We start from the raw sequence: 18,492 nt of genomic DNA, 5'->3' as shown, positions 1-18,492 counted from the left end.
ATATTTTATGCAAGATCATCAATAAGGCATATCAGAGATGCATATTTAGAAAGAAAGGGGGTGAGAGGCTCATTTAATTGACAAATGAATATATGTGAATATATTTTGTGTTAAATAAAACATTTATGGCCCTAGCCGGTTTGGCTTAGTGGTTTGGAGCGTTGGTCCACGGACTGAAGAGTCCTGGATTCTTCTGGTCAAGGGCATGTACCTCAGTTGCAGGCTTTATTCCCACGCAGCTGGGGCGTGTGTGTGAGGCAACCAATTGATGTGTCTCACATGGATGTTCTCTATCTCTCCTCCTCCCTTCCACTCTCTAAAAATAATCAGTGGAGAAAATATCCTCAGGTGAGGATTAACCAAAACAAATAAACATTTAAGTATTAATTCTTGTGATTCCACACTTTGACTTTTATTTTTATTGTTGATAATATTTGCACTTTGACTCTTGATTAATGCAGCACCTGCCATTCCTAATCACATGACTTAAGAATCCTTACATTGCACAAACTACAAAGTGATAGAATCAAGACTTGAATTCCAGAGTTGAAAAGGTAGAAAACTATCAACTGTTTAAACTTAACCAAAGACATTTTGTAATTAGACTATACAGTGTATAAATCTACAAGGAAGTAGGTTTACAAACATTTTAAATATATATACATACTATATGCAATTTATCACATTATAATAGTTTAAAATGTTAACATATAATTTTAAAAGTGACATTTCTTAATCTAATTCAGTTCTGATATCTTCAGACTGGCCAATTAACTCTACTTCATGTTCAGGTTTTTTTGTGTGTGTGTTTTGTAAAGTATGTGCTGAGATATAATTTTACATAAAAAATATCACATTAATTTTGAAATTTATATCTGAGTGAGAAATTGCTTTTTTCTTGTTCTTCAAATGATCTTGAGTGCACAAGCCATTACTCTTATGTGGGGTCCAGCACAACCTAAAAGAGATTTTCCTTTTGGTTTATTAAAAACAAAATACTGCCAAGTCCCTGAATTATAAAGTAACAAACTCAGTTGTTCTTAGACTGTTGAGTCACTGTCATGCATAATATTGATCACTGCACAGAACTATAGCTAGGTAAGAATTTAAACTATTACTGGATACAAGGAAGTTGATTAAAAACTGTGTGAAAAATTTATGACAAGGACTTCAAAAACTGAATTCTAGAAGGGGTTTTTTAAAAGGCCTAAAGATCTTGTCATTTCTTCACCGTTCTTGGTTAACATCTTAAAGTCTACATTGATGAATAATTCAGTCACTAGCATTAGTTTATCAAGGCAACCATTTTCTATCAGTTCATTTTAAAATATTATTCTATTACTTAAGATCCTCAATTATTCTTTGAAGAAAACAGCTCTAAGATTAAGTAATTGATCTCGTGTGGTCTCTCCAAACTCCACATGGAATAATTTGTTAGAAATTACACAAAAGCAATTTTGTTGAAACAAAAGATTAAATTAATTGATGGAAAGTAGAGAATATAAATCTGTAATCCACTGAAACTTTTATATTGCAATATTTCCATTGTCTTCCATTCTGACACACATACATAAATATACATACCACACAGTACTATATTTTAAATTAAGCCTTAATTTTGTAGTTAAAGAATAAAAGTTATAATAGTATTTAACTTCTCACTAATGTAGACATTTATCAAAGATTCTTTTTCTCCTTTAAAAAGCTGCATTAGAGGATGACAAATACTGTATGATATGACTTTTATGTGGAACCTAAAAGAAACAGAATAAACAAAAGACTCAGATACAGAGAACAATCTGATGGTTGCTAGAAGGGAGGGAAGTGGAGGGTTAGGGGAAAAAAGTGAAGGTGAATAAGAGGTACAAACTTACAGTTCTAAAATGAGTCACAGAAATGTAATGTATAGCATAGGAAATACAGTCATTAATATCTTAATAACTTTGTATGGTCACAGATATTTACTAGATTTATTGTGGTGATCACATCTTAGGGTACGTAAAAATGCTGAATCACTATGTTGTACACCTGAAACTAATATATTGTATGCCCACTACTTTATAAATAAACTCGAGGCCTGATGCATGAAATTCGCTTAAGGGGCTCAGCTACCGCCTGCCACCTGCCTGCCTCTGTCCCCACCACGGTGGCTTCATCCGGAAAAATATCCAGTCTAATTAGCATGTTATGCTTTTATTATTATAGATAGGCAAGCATGCTTTATCAAATGTATCACTTTCTATGGAAAATTCACTTATGTAATTATATTAAACATAGTGATGCTTAACTCATCAACAAATGCTTGTTAAACAGAAACCAAACCCCCTGAAAATGCTCTTTTAAAGCAACAACCAAAAGCTGCCTCACAAAACTCAACAGGTATGATGATTATAAACTGAGTGAGTACAGGCTGGATGCCTCTATGTTCAAAGGATATACTTCACATTTGTTTCAGAAGTGGACTGTTATTCCATTCATCCATTTTAGAAGTTGCTTTCTCTCTCTCTTTCTCACACACACACACACACACACACACACACACACACACACACATCTTACAAATGGATACCTTTTAGCAGCAGATGAAAAAGTGTCTTTTTTGGCAACTGAGACAGAGCTGGTATGACTTGGTTTTCTGTTTGTACCACTCCCATTGGTTATACAGGACATGGAAATAGCTTCTCGAATGCCTGCTTGACCTAAAGGTGATTAAGAAAAAAATTTTCACCAAGTTTAAAAATATTTCTCAAAGATTGGAGTTTAAAAAATTAAAACATTAATGTTTGAAACTAGTAGGCAAAATGTTCTCCCTGGTATACAGCATACAATAGTCTTGTCTCAAGAGTTAATCTCATCAAATAAATTTATAGGGAAGCCATGCTAAGTTGCTAAGTTGCAGCTAGATCATTCGTTACCTAAATTATTTGCTTGCCACACACAGCAGCTTTAAAGTACATGATTTTAGGTTGTGCTTCAAATTAAATGACAAATTCCCCATTAATTTTCAGAATAGCTCAGGTTGTTGAAATTTAATTAGAAATACTAAATGTTAAATCTTAGCATGTTATCGATATTTCATATTAATAAATTATAAGCATACAAAGTAACCTCTGCTTTTTAAATTTACACAGTAGAAGGACTGGAATAAATAAGTGATGCCTATGAATGTGGTCAGGAAAACTCAAAGTCACAGATAAAACAGCGTCATACACTTAAGGGGTAAGTTTATTTCAAGATTTGGGGACAGAGAAGTTTTGAATTATTGGACTCAGTTTTCTCACATGCACACAAGAAAATCTAACTTTTAAATTTGGCCAATCTCACATTTGTTTGCTTCTCTTCATAAAAGCACAGAGTAAAACACTTTTATGTATAGCACTCTAAAGCAGCGGTTGCCAATCTTTTGGACCTCAAAGACCACTAGTGGTCCACAGACCACCAGCTGACGACCACTGCTCTAGTGCCCCATATATGATAGTATAACACTGCATTTTTCCAGAATAAGCAGGTAGGCAAACCTGTGTCATAAGCATCTAAAATCTTTCCTTAATATACAGATTCCTAGACCCTACCTCAGACCAAATGACTGAGAAGAGAGGAAGAGGGAGACCTATTGTATTTTATTTTTTGAAATTTCCTAGGAAATTTTTCACAAATTATAAATACAACTCTTCCAATTTATGCTAATATCATTGGTCATTAGCTCTAGCGCTAGTCTGTGAAATAGGTGACCGGTGTATTACAATATTTAAAAATTTTAAATTAATTTATTTGTTTTACCCTCACTTGAGATATGTTTATTGATTTTAGAGAGAGACAGGGAGAGAGAAACAAACACTGATCAAGTGCCTTCTGCATGCACCCCAACTAGGAATCAAACCCGTGACCTTTTGGTGTACAAGATGCTGCTGCAAACAACCAAGCCATCTGGCCAGGGTTGAACTACAGCTTTAAAAAAAAAAATTGTGGTAAATATTCATAACGTAAAATTTGCCACTTTAATAATTTATAAAGGTACACTCAGTAGCATTCAGTGTCTTTACAATGTTGTGCAACCGTTACCATTATTCCGTTCAAGAACATCTTCATCACCCCAAACAGAAACTCTTTACTATTAAGCAGTCCCTACTTCCCATTCCTTCCTTCCTTCCCCCAGCCCTTGTCAACCTTTAACCTGCATTATCTCTATAGATTTTCCTATTCCAAATATTTAATATATGTGGAATCATACTATGTGTGCTCTTTTAGTGTCCAGCTTCTTTCACTTAGCACCATGTTTTCAAGGTTCCTTCATGTGACAGCATGTGTGAGTACTTTATTGTTTTTTATGGCTGAATAATATGCCATTGTATAAATATATCACATTTTATGGACTCTGGTTGTTTCCATCTTTTGGCTATTTTGACTAGTGTTGCCATAAACATTTGTGTACAAGTTTTCATGTGAACATCTCATCATTTATTTAGGTATATATCTAGGAGAATTGCTGGTTCACATGGTAATTTTATGTTTAATTTACTGAGGGACCCCAACAAACACGGCAGTTGTACCATTTTACTATCCACCAGCAATGTATGAGGGTTCCAATTTTACCACATCCTTGCCAACACTTATTTTCAGTTTTTAAAAAAACTTACAGCCTTCTTTCTCTGTGTGCTCTCACTATGATTTTGATTTACATTTCCCTAATGAGGATGAAAATCTTTTACTAGGCTTGTTACCATTTGCATATCCTCTTTGGAGAAGTATCTATTGAAATCCTTTGCCCATTTTTTCAATAGGACTATAGTATGATGTAAATTGTTGTCTTCCTTCTTTTTTTTCTTAGTAATTATAGAGCTAAAAGTTTGTCAATTTAAGCTTTGGTTTCATTAACTCTACTATAATATTTTCCTATATTCTACTACATTTATCTCTAATCTTTATTATTCCCTTCCCTCTGCTAGTTTTAGATTTTTTTTTTCTATTTCCTTAAGGTTAAAGTTAATTACTGATTTGAGATTTTTTTTTTTTTTACATAGGCATTTACAACTCTAAATTTTTCTCTGAGAACTGCTTTTCCTATATGAACAGCTGGTTTTTTGAAATGTAAATTAGCTTTTTTTCCCTTCATTTTTTGTTATACACACACAAAATAAAACATTAACCACTATGTAAAACCATATTTAAACTGCGATCCACTTCCCATGCTTTCTTTTAAAGTCCCAAACCTCATCTCAAAAGAGTTCAATCACACTCATTAGGAGAGCTATTATTAAAGACAAAACAAAACAATACAACACACACACACACACACACACACACACATACACACACACAAATAACAAGACTTGGCAAGTATTTAGAGAAATTGGAATCCTTGAATATTTTTGGAAGAAATTTAAAATGGTGTGAATGCTGTTATGTGCAACCCTCTCTGATAAAAAAAACATAACAGCCAAAACCGGTTTGGCTCAATGGATAGAGCGTCGGTCGGCGGACTGAAAGGTCCCAGGTTTGATTCCGGTCAAGGGCATGTACATTAGTTGCTGGCACATCCCCAATGGGGGGTGTGCAGGAGGCAGCTGGTCGATGTTTCTCTCTCATCGATGTTTCTAGCTTTCTATCCCTTTCCCTTCCTCTCTGTAAAAAGTCAATAAAATATATTTTTAAAAAATACATAACAAAGTTTCTTCATGTTCTTTTACCTCAAGAAGAAAGAAGAGCTTGTATTTCATAGACACTAAGCTAAAAATAATTTCCAACAGAAAAACATTACACTACCAAAGTATAAATGTAATAATCTCTTCGATTTCAAAATAATCTGAATAGGGCAACAATTTGCATGAGGACTATTAAGTCCTCTGTAACTCATTTAGAAGTTAACCTGTAGGTATTCTATTCACTAAACACCAACAAATTACAGGTACTGTTCAAAATATATATACATAATTCTATATATATGTGTATATTTCATAAATGTATACTATAATCTGTGTTTCACATGTAATGGAATTGTTTCAGTTGCATTAGAATTTTCTACATTCTCTTGAATATCACTTAAAAAAACAACTACCATTCTTTTACCAGTGTCTCAATTGCATATCTACTTCAACTTAGTGTTGCTGAAATTACTAACCTAAATTGACATTTTATGTTGATACTAATGTAATTATACTGATATAATTATTCCTTTCTCAGCAATTACATTATGGTGAAATTTTAGTTACTGATTATGAAATGTACTCTTCTGAATATTAATATATTTATAAGATTGAGTCACCCTATTACCCTCAACTGAATATTACTTAAAATACTACTGTGCAGAAAAAAAAAATAAAAAACTGACCACTAAAACTTTGCAGAAGTCTTCTAACCTTACTCAAATTACTGCATCCTCTAAGAACTACTGTTAAGTTTATAATGAAAGGAAAACAAAGGAGCTTATTCTGACATTATCAGAAGTAAAACCTTGGTTTTGACTTTTTGTAAAATGTAAATATGTATGCCATTACAGTTGAAGTGTCTGTGCACCCATCTCTGAGCACATAGCCCCAATTTCTTCACTCCTATAAGTTTCCATTTAGTTTAGGTGTTTCTGATTTGCAGTAATAAAACCACCAAACATAAGAGAATAACTTTCTGAATACTGCTTAGCTATAATACAACAAGCAAACTTATAGCCATTTAAAGAGGAAGCCTCTGAAAAAATGGTTAGAAGAGGAGGGGGAAAAAAATAGTCTGTGAAACTAGGTTTTTTTTAGAAGCAGGTAGGAGGTGAGCCTCGGCAGTCCTAACGTACAAAGATGGGTTAGGATGAGATGAACACTGATTAGTTGCATCACTTTATAAGTAAATTGCATCTAATTACCTGTCATTCAGTTTATAAACCAACTAGTAGCCCAGTGCAAAAAATTCGTGCATGGAGAGGGTGGGCTCCCCTCAGCCCAGCCTGCACCCTCTCCAATCGGGACCCCTTGGGAGATGTCCAACTCCGGCATACTTCTAGCAATCTGGGACCGCTGGCTCCTAACCACTCACTTGCCTGCCTGCCTGATCACCCCTAACTGCCTCTGCCTACCTGATCTTGGCCCTAACTGCCCATCTCTGCCAGCCTAATCTTGCCCTTAACTGCCCTTCCCTGCAGGCCTGATCTTGCCCCCAATTGCCCTTCTCCCTGGCCAATTTGGTTCTGATTGGTTTCTATGTCAGTCAGCATCAAAAGCTCAGCCTCCTAGGCAGCCATTGACTTCTCAGTTTGACCCAGACTTGGTTCTGATAGGTCAGTTTCTATGCCAGTCAGTGTCAAGAGCTCTGCCTAGTAGGCAGCCATTGGCTCCTCACACTTCAGATTTGGTACTGCCAGTAAGCGTCTCTGGGCCTATCAAAGGGGCCTGATCAGAAAGGCAGGGCTGACCAGCAGCTTAGGTGGAGGCCTGGAGAGAAATGAAGGTGTGGCTGCTGGCTAAGCCTTGAGAGAAAGAGAGAGGCAAGTGCTTATCAACAGCTGCCACAGGCTACAGATTAGACCCTGCTTCTCTCTTGAGGCCTCTCTCGGGGCCTGATTCACAGCCCCCTCAGCAGTCAGTGCTGGGTCACCACAGCAACCCAGCACTGACTACAGGACTGACTTCTGGTTGGTCGAGCCTCTGGTCGTGATAGACCCAGGGTTTTTATATATTAGGATTGTTTCTGATTCTCTCCCTAATATCCCCAAATTGGTGGTTCCTGTTCCTTGATTTCTATCTTTCCAATCGGCACAAGCTGGCTTACCATTCAGAACTCTTGCCTTGCTCTTATAGCCATCTGTCAAATTTATCTTTCTGCGACACTGACCTGATCAATGTGTACTCCCTTCAACCTTTGATAAAAGTAGGAAAAACAGAAACCTACATTATTATAGTAAAATTGTGGGTCACTTTTTAAAACTCCTTCAATGTTGTTAACTTATCTGATTAATATAAAAAATCTTACTATTTTAAAAATTAAATCAAACATCCTTGGTAATTCTTGAGAACCTTTACATCTTTGTTGTATCTCTGTTTATCTTCTTTGTTGAAAATCTGAGCTGCCTTGCCTTATCAGGCAGTACTGTAAAGACAGACCCCAACTATCTAATTATATAAACATACCACCATGTTTTTATTACCTTTTGACATTTGGGTTGTTTCCAGTTTTGTACTATTGTAAATAATGCTACAATGAACTAAGTGTATAAGTCTTGGTGTTGATATGTGCTTTCATTCTTAAAGGTAAATAACCTGGGGTGTATAGTAGGTGAATTTTTAACTTAAGAAACTGCCAGGTTTGGTTTTTTTTTTTTTTTCAAAAAGGCAGTAGCATTTCATATTCCCACCTGTACTGTCTGAATTTCTAGTTGCTCCACATCCTTGAATGTATTTGGAATGACCAATCTTGTTACTTTTAGCTATCCTGGTGAGCATGTAGTGGTATCTCACTGTGTTTTTAATTTGCATTTCTTTAATGTCCAAAGGTGTTAAGTATTTTTTTCATGGGGAATATTAAGTCCTCTGTAACTCATTTAGATTTAACCTGAGGGTGTTCTATTCACTTATTTGATACTAGTGACCCAGGGCATGAATTCATGCTCCTTGAAAGGAACTGTGGGTCACGAGTCTACAGTGGACACAGGGGCGAGACCAGGCCTATCCTCCATGCTCCTGCCCAGTCCCTCCTGCCATGGCTCCCCACTGCTCCCAGACAGCACTGGCCCTGCTCACACCCGCTGATGGTGCGGAGCAATTGGGGCCGGCTTCAGCAGCAGATGTGAGTGGGGCTGGCACTGTCAATGGGTGCAGGTGGCAACTGCTGGCCCCAGTTGCCCCTCAGGAGCAGGGGGAGGTAGAGAAGCCCTCGGGGGCTGGCAGCTGCCACTCATACCCACTAACAGTGCAGAACAATCGGGAGCAGCAGTAGGTGCGAGCACGGCAGGACCATGGCACGTGGAGCCAAGAATCTTCAGTAACCACCAGAGGTTTGCCCCAATGACAGCAACTGGTGCCCCACCTTGGTCTGGTGCCCCCACTCACCTGCTCCACCAACCCCCTGCAGCCTACACCCATGTTCCACGCACTGCCAACGCCCATGTTTTGCGCGCACCCTCTAGTGGTCAGCGCACATCAGAGTGACCAGTTGTTCGGTTGTTCCAGCGTTCAGTCTATTTGCATATTAGAGTTTTATATACATAGATCATATATATCTTCTTTGGTAATGTGTCTGCTCAAATCTTTTATTTTTTAAATGGGCTGTCTTCCTAATTATTGAATTGTAAGAGTTGTTCATATATTCTAAATAAAAAATTTTTGACAAATGTATGTTTTGCAGATATTTTCTCTTGTTCTGCAGTTTATTTTCAAAACAGTTTTGGAAGAATAAGATTTTTTTTAATTCTGATGAAGTTCAATTAATTGATTTTTCTGTTACTATTTGTACTCATGTCCTATTTAAGCACTTTTGCCAAACCCAAGGTCTCAAAGATTTTCACCTATATTTTTGTAATAGTGTCATTGGTTTTAGTTTATGACTCATTTTGACCTAATTTTTTATCCTAGCCTTGTGAGATAAGAGTCAAGGTGAATTTGTTTTTGAGCTTATGACCAAAATCTTGAATTCAATTTTACTTCCCTATTCTTTCTTTTTAAAAAAATGTTATTTTATTGATTTTTCACAGAGAGGAAGGGAGAGGGCTAGAGAGTTAGAAACATCGATGAGAGAGAAACATCGATCAGCTGCCTCTTTCACATCCCCCACTGGCAACCAAGGTACATGCCCTTGACTGGAATTGAACCTGGGACCTTTCAGTCCTCAGGCTGACACTCTATCTATCCATTGAGCCAAACCGGTTTCGGCTCCCTATCCTTTCTTGCACTAACACTTTTGCATTTTCTCCTCTATTTAGAAAGTTCTTCACCTAGAAGGTTCATTCTCATCTTTCAAATTTCAACTCAATACAATTTTCTCAAAGGAGGCTTCTATGATCCCCTTATCTAAAGTGCCCCTCTCATATATAGTTTACTCTTTCACTACCCCACCCCCCCTTTCTTTCTTCACAGTCCTTATCACCATTTATAATGATTTTCAACTCTACCTGGAAACCTTACTTCCTTGGTGATACTTGTATATATTTCCCCATGCTTAGCACTGTGCTTGGTACATACAAAGCACTTAATCAGTATCTAAATGACTAAATAAATGCATTTTCACCACTACTGCCTCAAATTTTTGTTTTGGATTATGTTCATCAGTATATCTCTATATTCCCTTTTTGCAGTGTTATCTTGTTCTTCAGGTATTTTCTACACTATGCCAGACTGATATTTCTAAAACATGCTGTATGTCTTTAAATTTAATATATCATCAATGGAAATATGCACCAATATCTTGAATACCACTAGAAAGAAGTGTTGCCTATAAGAACTATAAGACACAATCAATTGTAAGATTCATTACAATTTCAGAAATGTTAAATTCAGGAAATATAGGTCTCTTAGAATTAATGAATTACTGTAAGTCTATCTGCCACTCGGCATATTAAAATACTTTAATGGCTCTCAGTGCCCTCAGGATAAAAACTAAATTCCTTAGCAAGGCATAAGAAAACCTTTCACTATGGGTTCTATACCTACCAGTCTAGGCTCAATTTCTTGACACTCCCAATCTTATACTTTATGCTTCAGTTTATTTTGAACTCCTAAGCTAAGTACTTTTAGTGCTCTGTGCCTAAATTAACATGTATTCATCATACATCTAGGCATCAAGTATTTACTCAGGGCCTATTATGATCCTAGCCTTGTGTTTACAAAAGAATACCTGGCATCAAGGAATTAAAAATCTTGCAAAAGAATCACACTGCCAATGAAAAGTGTAATAAGTACAGTAACAGAGAATCATGAAAGTACTAAGAAAAGACACATAATTCTTATGAATGATTAGAGACACAGAGCTCAAGAAACGCTTAGAAGAAATGAAGAACAAAGTCTTAAAGAATAAGAGGTAGCCAGGTAAAATAGAGGTAATAAGATACTGAGATCTTATTCCATTATGTATAAAGGAACAGAAAGAATATAACAGTAAAGTGGGGTGTGCATGTGTGTGTAGCATGAGCAGGGGTGGGAGTATACAAAAAGCTCTTTATGTGGTGAGAATGTGAAATAAAAGAGGGCAGAGTCCAAATGGGAAGGGTGAGTCCAGATGGAAGAGGTAAACAGGAGTTAGATGATAAGACTTTATCTATAGAGGATAGAAACTACTAAAGGGTTTTAAGCTGGGAGGGGTGGGGAGGAGGTAGAAGCGGGGGTGGAAAGGACTTAGGTCAATTTACATTTTAGAGAAAATGCTCTAGAGGTTATATGCAGAGCAGATTTCAGGACAATGGTCTAAGCATGAGATCATGGAGACCTTAAAAAAGAGCTAAGAAGCATGAATGGGAAGGAGGAAGTAGTTTTAAGGAATGTTAATCAAGTTAGTTTGGGGACATAAATTCTGAGGGACATACAAGCAGAACACTCTAGTACAGCTTTTGCCAACCTTTCGGACCTCACAGACCACCGGTTGGTGACCGCTGGAGTAGAAAGAGAATTCTGAAGTACTCAATTCAGGTAACAATATGGAAACTGGCACCTTTTTTAAGACCATGAAGGGAGTGGAGTACTAATGCCACCTCCAGCAAGAAACCTTCAACTCCAGTTTGAGTTAGGTATTTATCATCCTAGGTGCTCCCAGAGTACCCTAAACTTACCTTTTTAATACCAATTATCATATAATATTGTACTTATTGACATACCTGTTTTCTCACTCTATCTGAAGCCCTTTAGGGGGAAATATAAAGCCTTTTATTTCTTTAATCTCTAGCACCTAAAACAGTGCCTAGTACACTGAAAAGATGTAGGAAATAGAAAACTGTCCATACAGTAAGTGGTGTGAAGTAATATTAATCATCAAACACATGCAATTTGCTAGGCATTGTCCTCAGTAATTTATAATTGTTATATCCTTTAACCTTCATCATAATCCTAAAAGGGATTTACTATTATCATCCCAAAATTGCTTATGAATAAACTGAAGCTTAGAGAGATTATTAAGGTGCTCAAGGTTATTGTAGTAGGCAGTGAAAGCAAGATTTGAGTCCAGGCAGAAGAGAGGTAGGTAAATAAGTAGAAAGGAATAATTCTGCCCAGGAGAGAATGACATTTTGAGCTGTACCAGGATAACAGAAAGCAATTCATCAGAGGGAGTAGGGAGAAAGAAAACATCTAAGCTAGGGGTGTCGAACTCAATCAGAGAAGGGGCCAAAATCTAAAATCCAGCCTAAATCGCGGGCCGAATGGTTTACTGAACAGTCATAAACTGTCGTTGTGATGGAAACGCAGCGGAGTGCAGATGATGCGGGCCACATTGCAAGGCCTGGCGGGACGGATTTGGCCCGCGGGCCTTGTGTTTGACACATGTGACTAAGCAGATAATAGCACTAAATCATCAAGGTCCCTCAGATATTTATGTAAAGAGCAAGAAAAGACCAGAAGATTCTCATGGCCACTTTCAACCCTACAGCTTAACTTGAGATAACTCAGTGTTGGGAATCTTTAGTATTTGAATAAAAAAGTGATTGATTGTCTAAGGTTAAGAACAAATTCCCTGCCACATTTTGTTTCAATCTCTTCATTCTTTGAGGAGATTGAAGACTACCCATAATGAATCAAAGTTTATCTTACCACTTAGAATTTTATCTGTATACTTCTTTTTCATCTCCCAGGAAGGTGTACTTCAGTTCTGCTAACTCCTGGCAACTAATTTTTTTAAAGCATATTTTGAATAGAAATGACTGAAGAAGGATTTGACTCTTACAGAGAAATGGAATTCTATAAATGGTAATTGTTGCCTGGTCTGGGGTAATATCCACCCATGTGCTTCTACATACAAAGAGCAGCTTTAAGGTCTTTGATATGTTGTCAAATTAATAAGACACTCTCCCATCCTCTACCACAATTATGAGTCATTTCAGCCTAAGGGCCCCATCAAGGAAATTCACACCTTCCAACCTGATTAACGTATTTACTAACTAACAACATTTACAGAAAACCCATGGCGATCCCTGTCTTCTCCCAGATGTTATTTGGAACAAGAGCCAAATGATACAGATCTGTGCTGGTACACAACATCCCAGATTCTACATAATTATGAATGTTTCTTTTGGAGAACTGACATTCTCTATGGTCCAATTATGTCTGTGGGTTCTTTCATTTTTCAAGAAGCATTTACAATGCTTGATACTTTTGGTTTACCAACAGTTTCCCCCAAATAAATTTTTACTCCTTTGCTTTTACACCATTGTATACCAAAAGCTTGTCTTCACCCAATGCCATTGGGCTGTGTTCTCAAATTACATTCATTTGGTACCCAAAAAAAATCTTAATAAGTTTCCCAGGCACCAGCTGTGACATAATTTGTCTTCCTAGCTGTTTTAAAACTGCCGAAGTGTCCCTGGGCTACAAAGTAAGGTAATTGTTTTTCTCTTGGCAGGGATTCAGTTGCAACTGGTGCATATATTATGAACATATGCCGTCAAAAGGAAAGAATTCTACAACAGAATAGAAGGTATGCATAGGGGGGGAAAAAACAATATATACACAAGGTTTTGGGGTCTATCTTCAGTTTTAGGACAACTAGAAAAAATCTAGAAAGGATGCCTTACAAAAAGTATGCTTCTAGGAGGAGAAACCAAGATGGCGGCATAGGGTAGACACCCGAATGCAGCCTACCACAACAAATTTGAATTTAGAACTGGAAAACAGGGAAGGCATTGCCCTGAAGCACCGGACAGCTAGCTGAGAGGAGGCTCTGCCATCTGGGAAGGGGAGAAAAGGCACAATGAACCTCAGGAACTGTGAAGGTACAGAGAACTGTGTGTGCGAAAAGGCGCTAGCTTACTCCCGGAGCGCAGAGGGCTGGCCCGGCTAAGTTCACTACTGGCTTACTCCTGGGGCGCGGAGAGGGAGGGCGGGACCGAGATTGCTGCTGGCTTACTCCTGGCGCGCAAAGAGGGCTGGCCCAGCTGAGTTCGCTACTGGCTTACTCCCAGCGTGCAGAGAGGGCGGACAGCTAACGAGCTGCTGGCTTTTTCTTGTTCAAGAGGAAAATAGAATTACCCTATTGCTCTGATAGACGGCCCCAGTCAGGGAGAGGCCAGACTGTCAGGCAGTGGGCAGAGATCTCTTGGAGCTGTGTGAAGCCTGAGGCCATTACTGCAAAACTTGGGGAGAAGTCACTTGGGGAGGAGCCGAAGGGTAAACAAAGCTTGTCTGCACCAACCTGAGACTCTGCCCCATCCAAGCTGAGCACAGAAGCTCTCTTAGAGGCTGGCTTTCTCTAAGGAGGAACTGGCCGGAATCCAAAGTTTGTCTGCCTTTACCAAAGAGGTGCACGCGCCTGCAACCAGTCTTCCGAAACTCACCACAAACAGGACTTTTCTAAGGCGATACTGACAGGGAACCAAAGATTGTCTGTGCCACCCCGAGACCCCGCCTCATCCAAGCCGAGTACAGAAACCCTCCTAGCTGAGATACTGCTGATCCTCACAGCCAATTGGCTTGGAGATCAACGCTTCCCAGTGATACCAACAATAAGCAAGGCTTAACAACAAGACTGCACACACAGCCCACAAAGGGCTACACCAAGACTGTCCACCACAGGTAACTGGGAAGGCTGTGCTACTGGGCTCTACCAGAACACCTAGCACACAAAATCATTCCATGATATCAGGGAAACAACTAAAATGCAGACAAGAGGCAGGACACAAAGGAAGGAGATGGAGGAAAAGAAAAGATTGCACATTGAGTTCAAAACTACAATTATAAGGTTATTCAAGAATATCCTAAAAAAGGCCAATAAAATAAATGAGACCTATGAGGATATGAAAAAGGAGCAACTAGAAAGAATAAGGGATCAACTAGAAATAAAGAAAACATTGTCTGAAATAAAAAGTATTACACAAAGTCCTAAAAACAGAATGGAAGATCGCAAGAATCAACTCAAAGATTTGGAACACAAAGAGCCAGAGGACACTCCTCCACAGAAGCAAGAAGATAAGAGAATCCAGAAAGTTGAAGATAGTGTAAGAAACCTCTGGGACAACTTCAAGAGAACCAACATCAGAATTATGGGGATCCCAGAAGAAGAGAGAGAGCAAGATACCAAAAGAATACTGGAAGAAATAGTGACAGAAAACTTCCCCCACCTGGGGAAAATAAATAGACTTACAAGTCCAGGAAGCTCACAGAACCCCAAACAAAAGAAATCCAAGGAGGACCACTCCAAGACACATCATAATTAAAATTCCAAGAGCAAAAGACAATGAGAGAATATTAAAAGCAGCAAGAGAAAAGCAGGTAGTTACCTATAAAGGAGCACCCATATGATTGTCAGCTGATTTCTCAACAGAAACCATGCAGGCCAGACGGGAATGGCAAGAAATATTCAAGGTGATGAATAGCAAGAATCTACAGCCAAAAATACTCTATCCAGCAAAGCTATCACTCAGAATCGAAGGCCAGATAAAGAGCTTCACAAATAAAAAAAAAAGCTAAAAGAGTTAATCACCGCCAAACCAGAATTATATGAATTGCTGAAGGGGGTTATTTAGGAAGAGGAAGAAGATAAAGATAAAAATTATGAACAACAAATACATAACTATCAACAAATGAATCTAAAAACCAAGGGAATTAAAAAATCTGATGAATAATATTAACTGGTGAATATAATAGAATCAGATGTATGGAAGGGGAGTGAACTGATGATTCTCGGGGAAAAAGGGAGTGGGGGTGCGGGAACTGTGCACCTATGGATGAGGACAATGGGGGTGGGGAAAGGACAGGGTGGGGTAGGAACCTGGTGGAGGGGAGCAATTGAGGGGGGGGGAAGAGGAACACATTTGTAATAATCTGAACAATAAAGTTAAAAAAAAAAAAGTATGCTCTTAGAAAATAGAAACTACAGATAAATATCTGCATTATATTTTGTGACACTTAAACAAATAAGTGCTAAGTAACTGCTGTGTTATACAAAATATTATCCATCTACCAAATTTTAAAAGCAGCCTTTATTTATAAATATTCCTTTACTGAAAGACCTCGATAAATAAAAAAAGAGAGAAAACACTTAAAATTTTTCAACATATTACAATGTACTGTTCTAACACAATTTAAAAAATAAAATTTTTTTAGACCCATAAACTATTTAAAACAAGGTTTTAAAAATACTGTGGCCTTGCTGGTGTTTCTCAGTGGTTAGAGTGTTGGCCCTCCCACCACAGGGTCAAGGGTGCATACCTGAGTTGCAGGTTTGATCCCCAGCTCTTGTCAGGACATGTGTGAGAGGCAACCAATCGATGTGTCTCTCTCACATCAATTCTATCTATCTGTTTCTCTCTTTCTCCCTCCTTCCCCTCCCCTTCCATTCTCTCTAAAACTCAAAAAAATATCCTCGGATAAGGATTAACAACAAAAAAATATATGTGTATAACCTAGCATTATCTTGGCAATATTCAAATTTGACTCTCAAAAAATTTAAAAATCACAACATAACATTAACTCAAGTGGTTTCCACCAAGTTGTTTGCCGAACTCTCAAGTCCCTTGTCATTTATATTACTAACTGCTAAAAAAAAAGATAAATGCTGCCATTTCTAAGTCTCCACACCTAGCGCCAGCATGTGTAAGGGTGGGAGGGATAAGAATGAGAACCACAAAACCAGGCAGAATGAATGGCCCTCCCCAAAAGTTTCCCACCTCAATGCTCTCTAGGTCATTTAGCATTTTTATAGAGAGAAATGTTGAATGACCTTCAGAGCATTGAGGTGGGAAGATAATGATTGTAACCATTCCAAATATTTTTTAAATATATTTTTTATTAATTTCAGAGAGGAAGGGAGAGGGAAATAGAGATAGAAACATCAACGATGAGAGGTAATCATTGATTGGCTGCCTCCTGTATCAATGTGCCCTTGACAGGACTCGAACCCGAGACCCTTCAGTCTGTAGGCCAATGCTCTATCCACTGCCAAACTAGCTAGGGCACCATTCCAAATATTAACTCCTATTTTTTCACCACACAGGAACTGTCTTACTTTCTTAAAGGACATCACGTCTCCTGAGGAGAAAGTGATAAGGGCAGAAGTTCCAGCACAGACAGCTGTGATAATATAGCAAAGTTCACTTGCTATCTCATGTAAAGAGATAAGTCTTTTTTCTGTGGAAGACTAGTTTTTTACCTGCTCTAAGATCCTTTTTTAAACTATCAGGAAACTTGCCTCATCAATTTCCATCACCCCTCCCCATCAATATCACCTTCTCCTCTGCTGCACTTTTATCCTCAACATATCTTTGTGCTCAATTTGAAATATCTTTAAAAACTAAAATAAAATTGGCCTTTAATTTAGCATCTTCGTCTAGGTACTACCACCTTCAACTTTCAGGCAAATTTTTTGAAAGAGTGGCCATAGTAACTGCTCTCAATTCCACAATTCTCAATTGCTGCTCCTGCTCAGAACTTTCCCAAGCCTTGTTCTCATTTTACATCCTCTTTCTATGGTTTCAGCTATCATCCATAAGATGAACATTTTCCAAAATCTTATTTTAGCCAAGACTAACTAACATGAGCACTAGACGCCAGCTATCTATAATATATACTATATGTACCTCAAAGTCAACATTCAGAAACTGAATTCATAATCTTCCTAACAAATTTACTCATAATATCCTGGTTAACTATCTTCTATCTAGCCCAGATTCTATAAGTTATGTAAGCCTCCTCCCTATGTTAATAAATTGCACTGACATATTACAGTAGAGAATAAGTCAATGACTACCCTCACTTTTCCAGTTACCAAAATGGGAATAATCATGCCCACGTTCATTTACACTACAAGAAATCAGTAAGATATATGAAATAATATGTCCAATTGTTTGATTAATGTGGGAGAATTTTAAATTCTTTGAGTGATTGGAGAAAGGGAAAGGCCACACTTCATTTGCTCCAAGCTCTCTCAACATGTGAAAACTCTCCATGGCTGGAAGTTAAAATTCCCATTGTATTGTGGAGTTAGCAATACATTTCAGAGCTTAAATTCTTCAGGATTCTGCTAATGACCACAGAAAGTTCAGAATGAAGCTCTTTAAACTATAATAATTTTAATCATTTCTGTAATGATAAGGGTATTGATTCAAAAGTACACATCAGTGGTTACCTGCACTCAATTTATTATTTACTTGGAAAATACTACTAAATGCACACAAATATTATGACATAAAAGCCTTTAAATACAATCAGTGGTATTACACAAAAATTTCCAATTTAAAAATAAAAAAAACAGAATTTCTTGAGAATAAAGAAAAAGGAAATAGAAAAGAAACTGTAATCACAAGTAACCCAAAAGAGAAACTATAGTTTTATATTGTCAATTTTAATGTCACTTATAAAACACACGAGTTTTATATATCAC

At 37.6% G+C, this 18,492-nt stretch overlaps 1 protein-coding gene across 9 annotated transcripts in view; it reads right to left on the bottom strand.

Moving 5' to 3' along the window:
* EML4 (EMAP like 4) overlaps positions 1–18,492 on the bottom strand; it is a 125,623-nt gene that overhangs the window by 60,597 nt on the left and 46,534 nt on the right. For 8 of the 9 annotated variants that reach the window (XM_036435134.2, XM_036435135.2, XM_036435139.2 and 5 more), the window contains one exon: positions 2,570–2,699. The exons of the other annotated variant lie outside the window; for it this stretch is intronic. In XM_036435134.2, the coding sequence (XP_036291027.1) occupies positions 2,570–2,699 (130 nt within the window). The remainder of the gene's footprint in view (positions 1–2,569; positions 2,700–18,492) is intronic. 9 annotated transcript variants of the gene reach the window in all.

The sequence above is a fragment of the Pipistrellus kuhlii genome, unplaced genomic scaffold (assembly GCF_014108245.1).
Source record: "Pipistrellus kuhlii isolate mPipKuh1 unplaced genomic scaffold, mPipKuh1.p scaffold_m20_p_13, whole genome shotgun sequence".
NCBI classification, from domain to species: domain Eukaryota; kingdom Metazoa; phylum Chordata; class Mammalia; order Chiroptera; family Vespertilionidae; genus Pipistrellus; species Pipistrellus kuhlii.
Note: the sequence above shows the minus strand (reverse complement) of the source record. Positions and strands in the feature narration are given on the sequence as shown.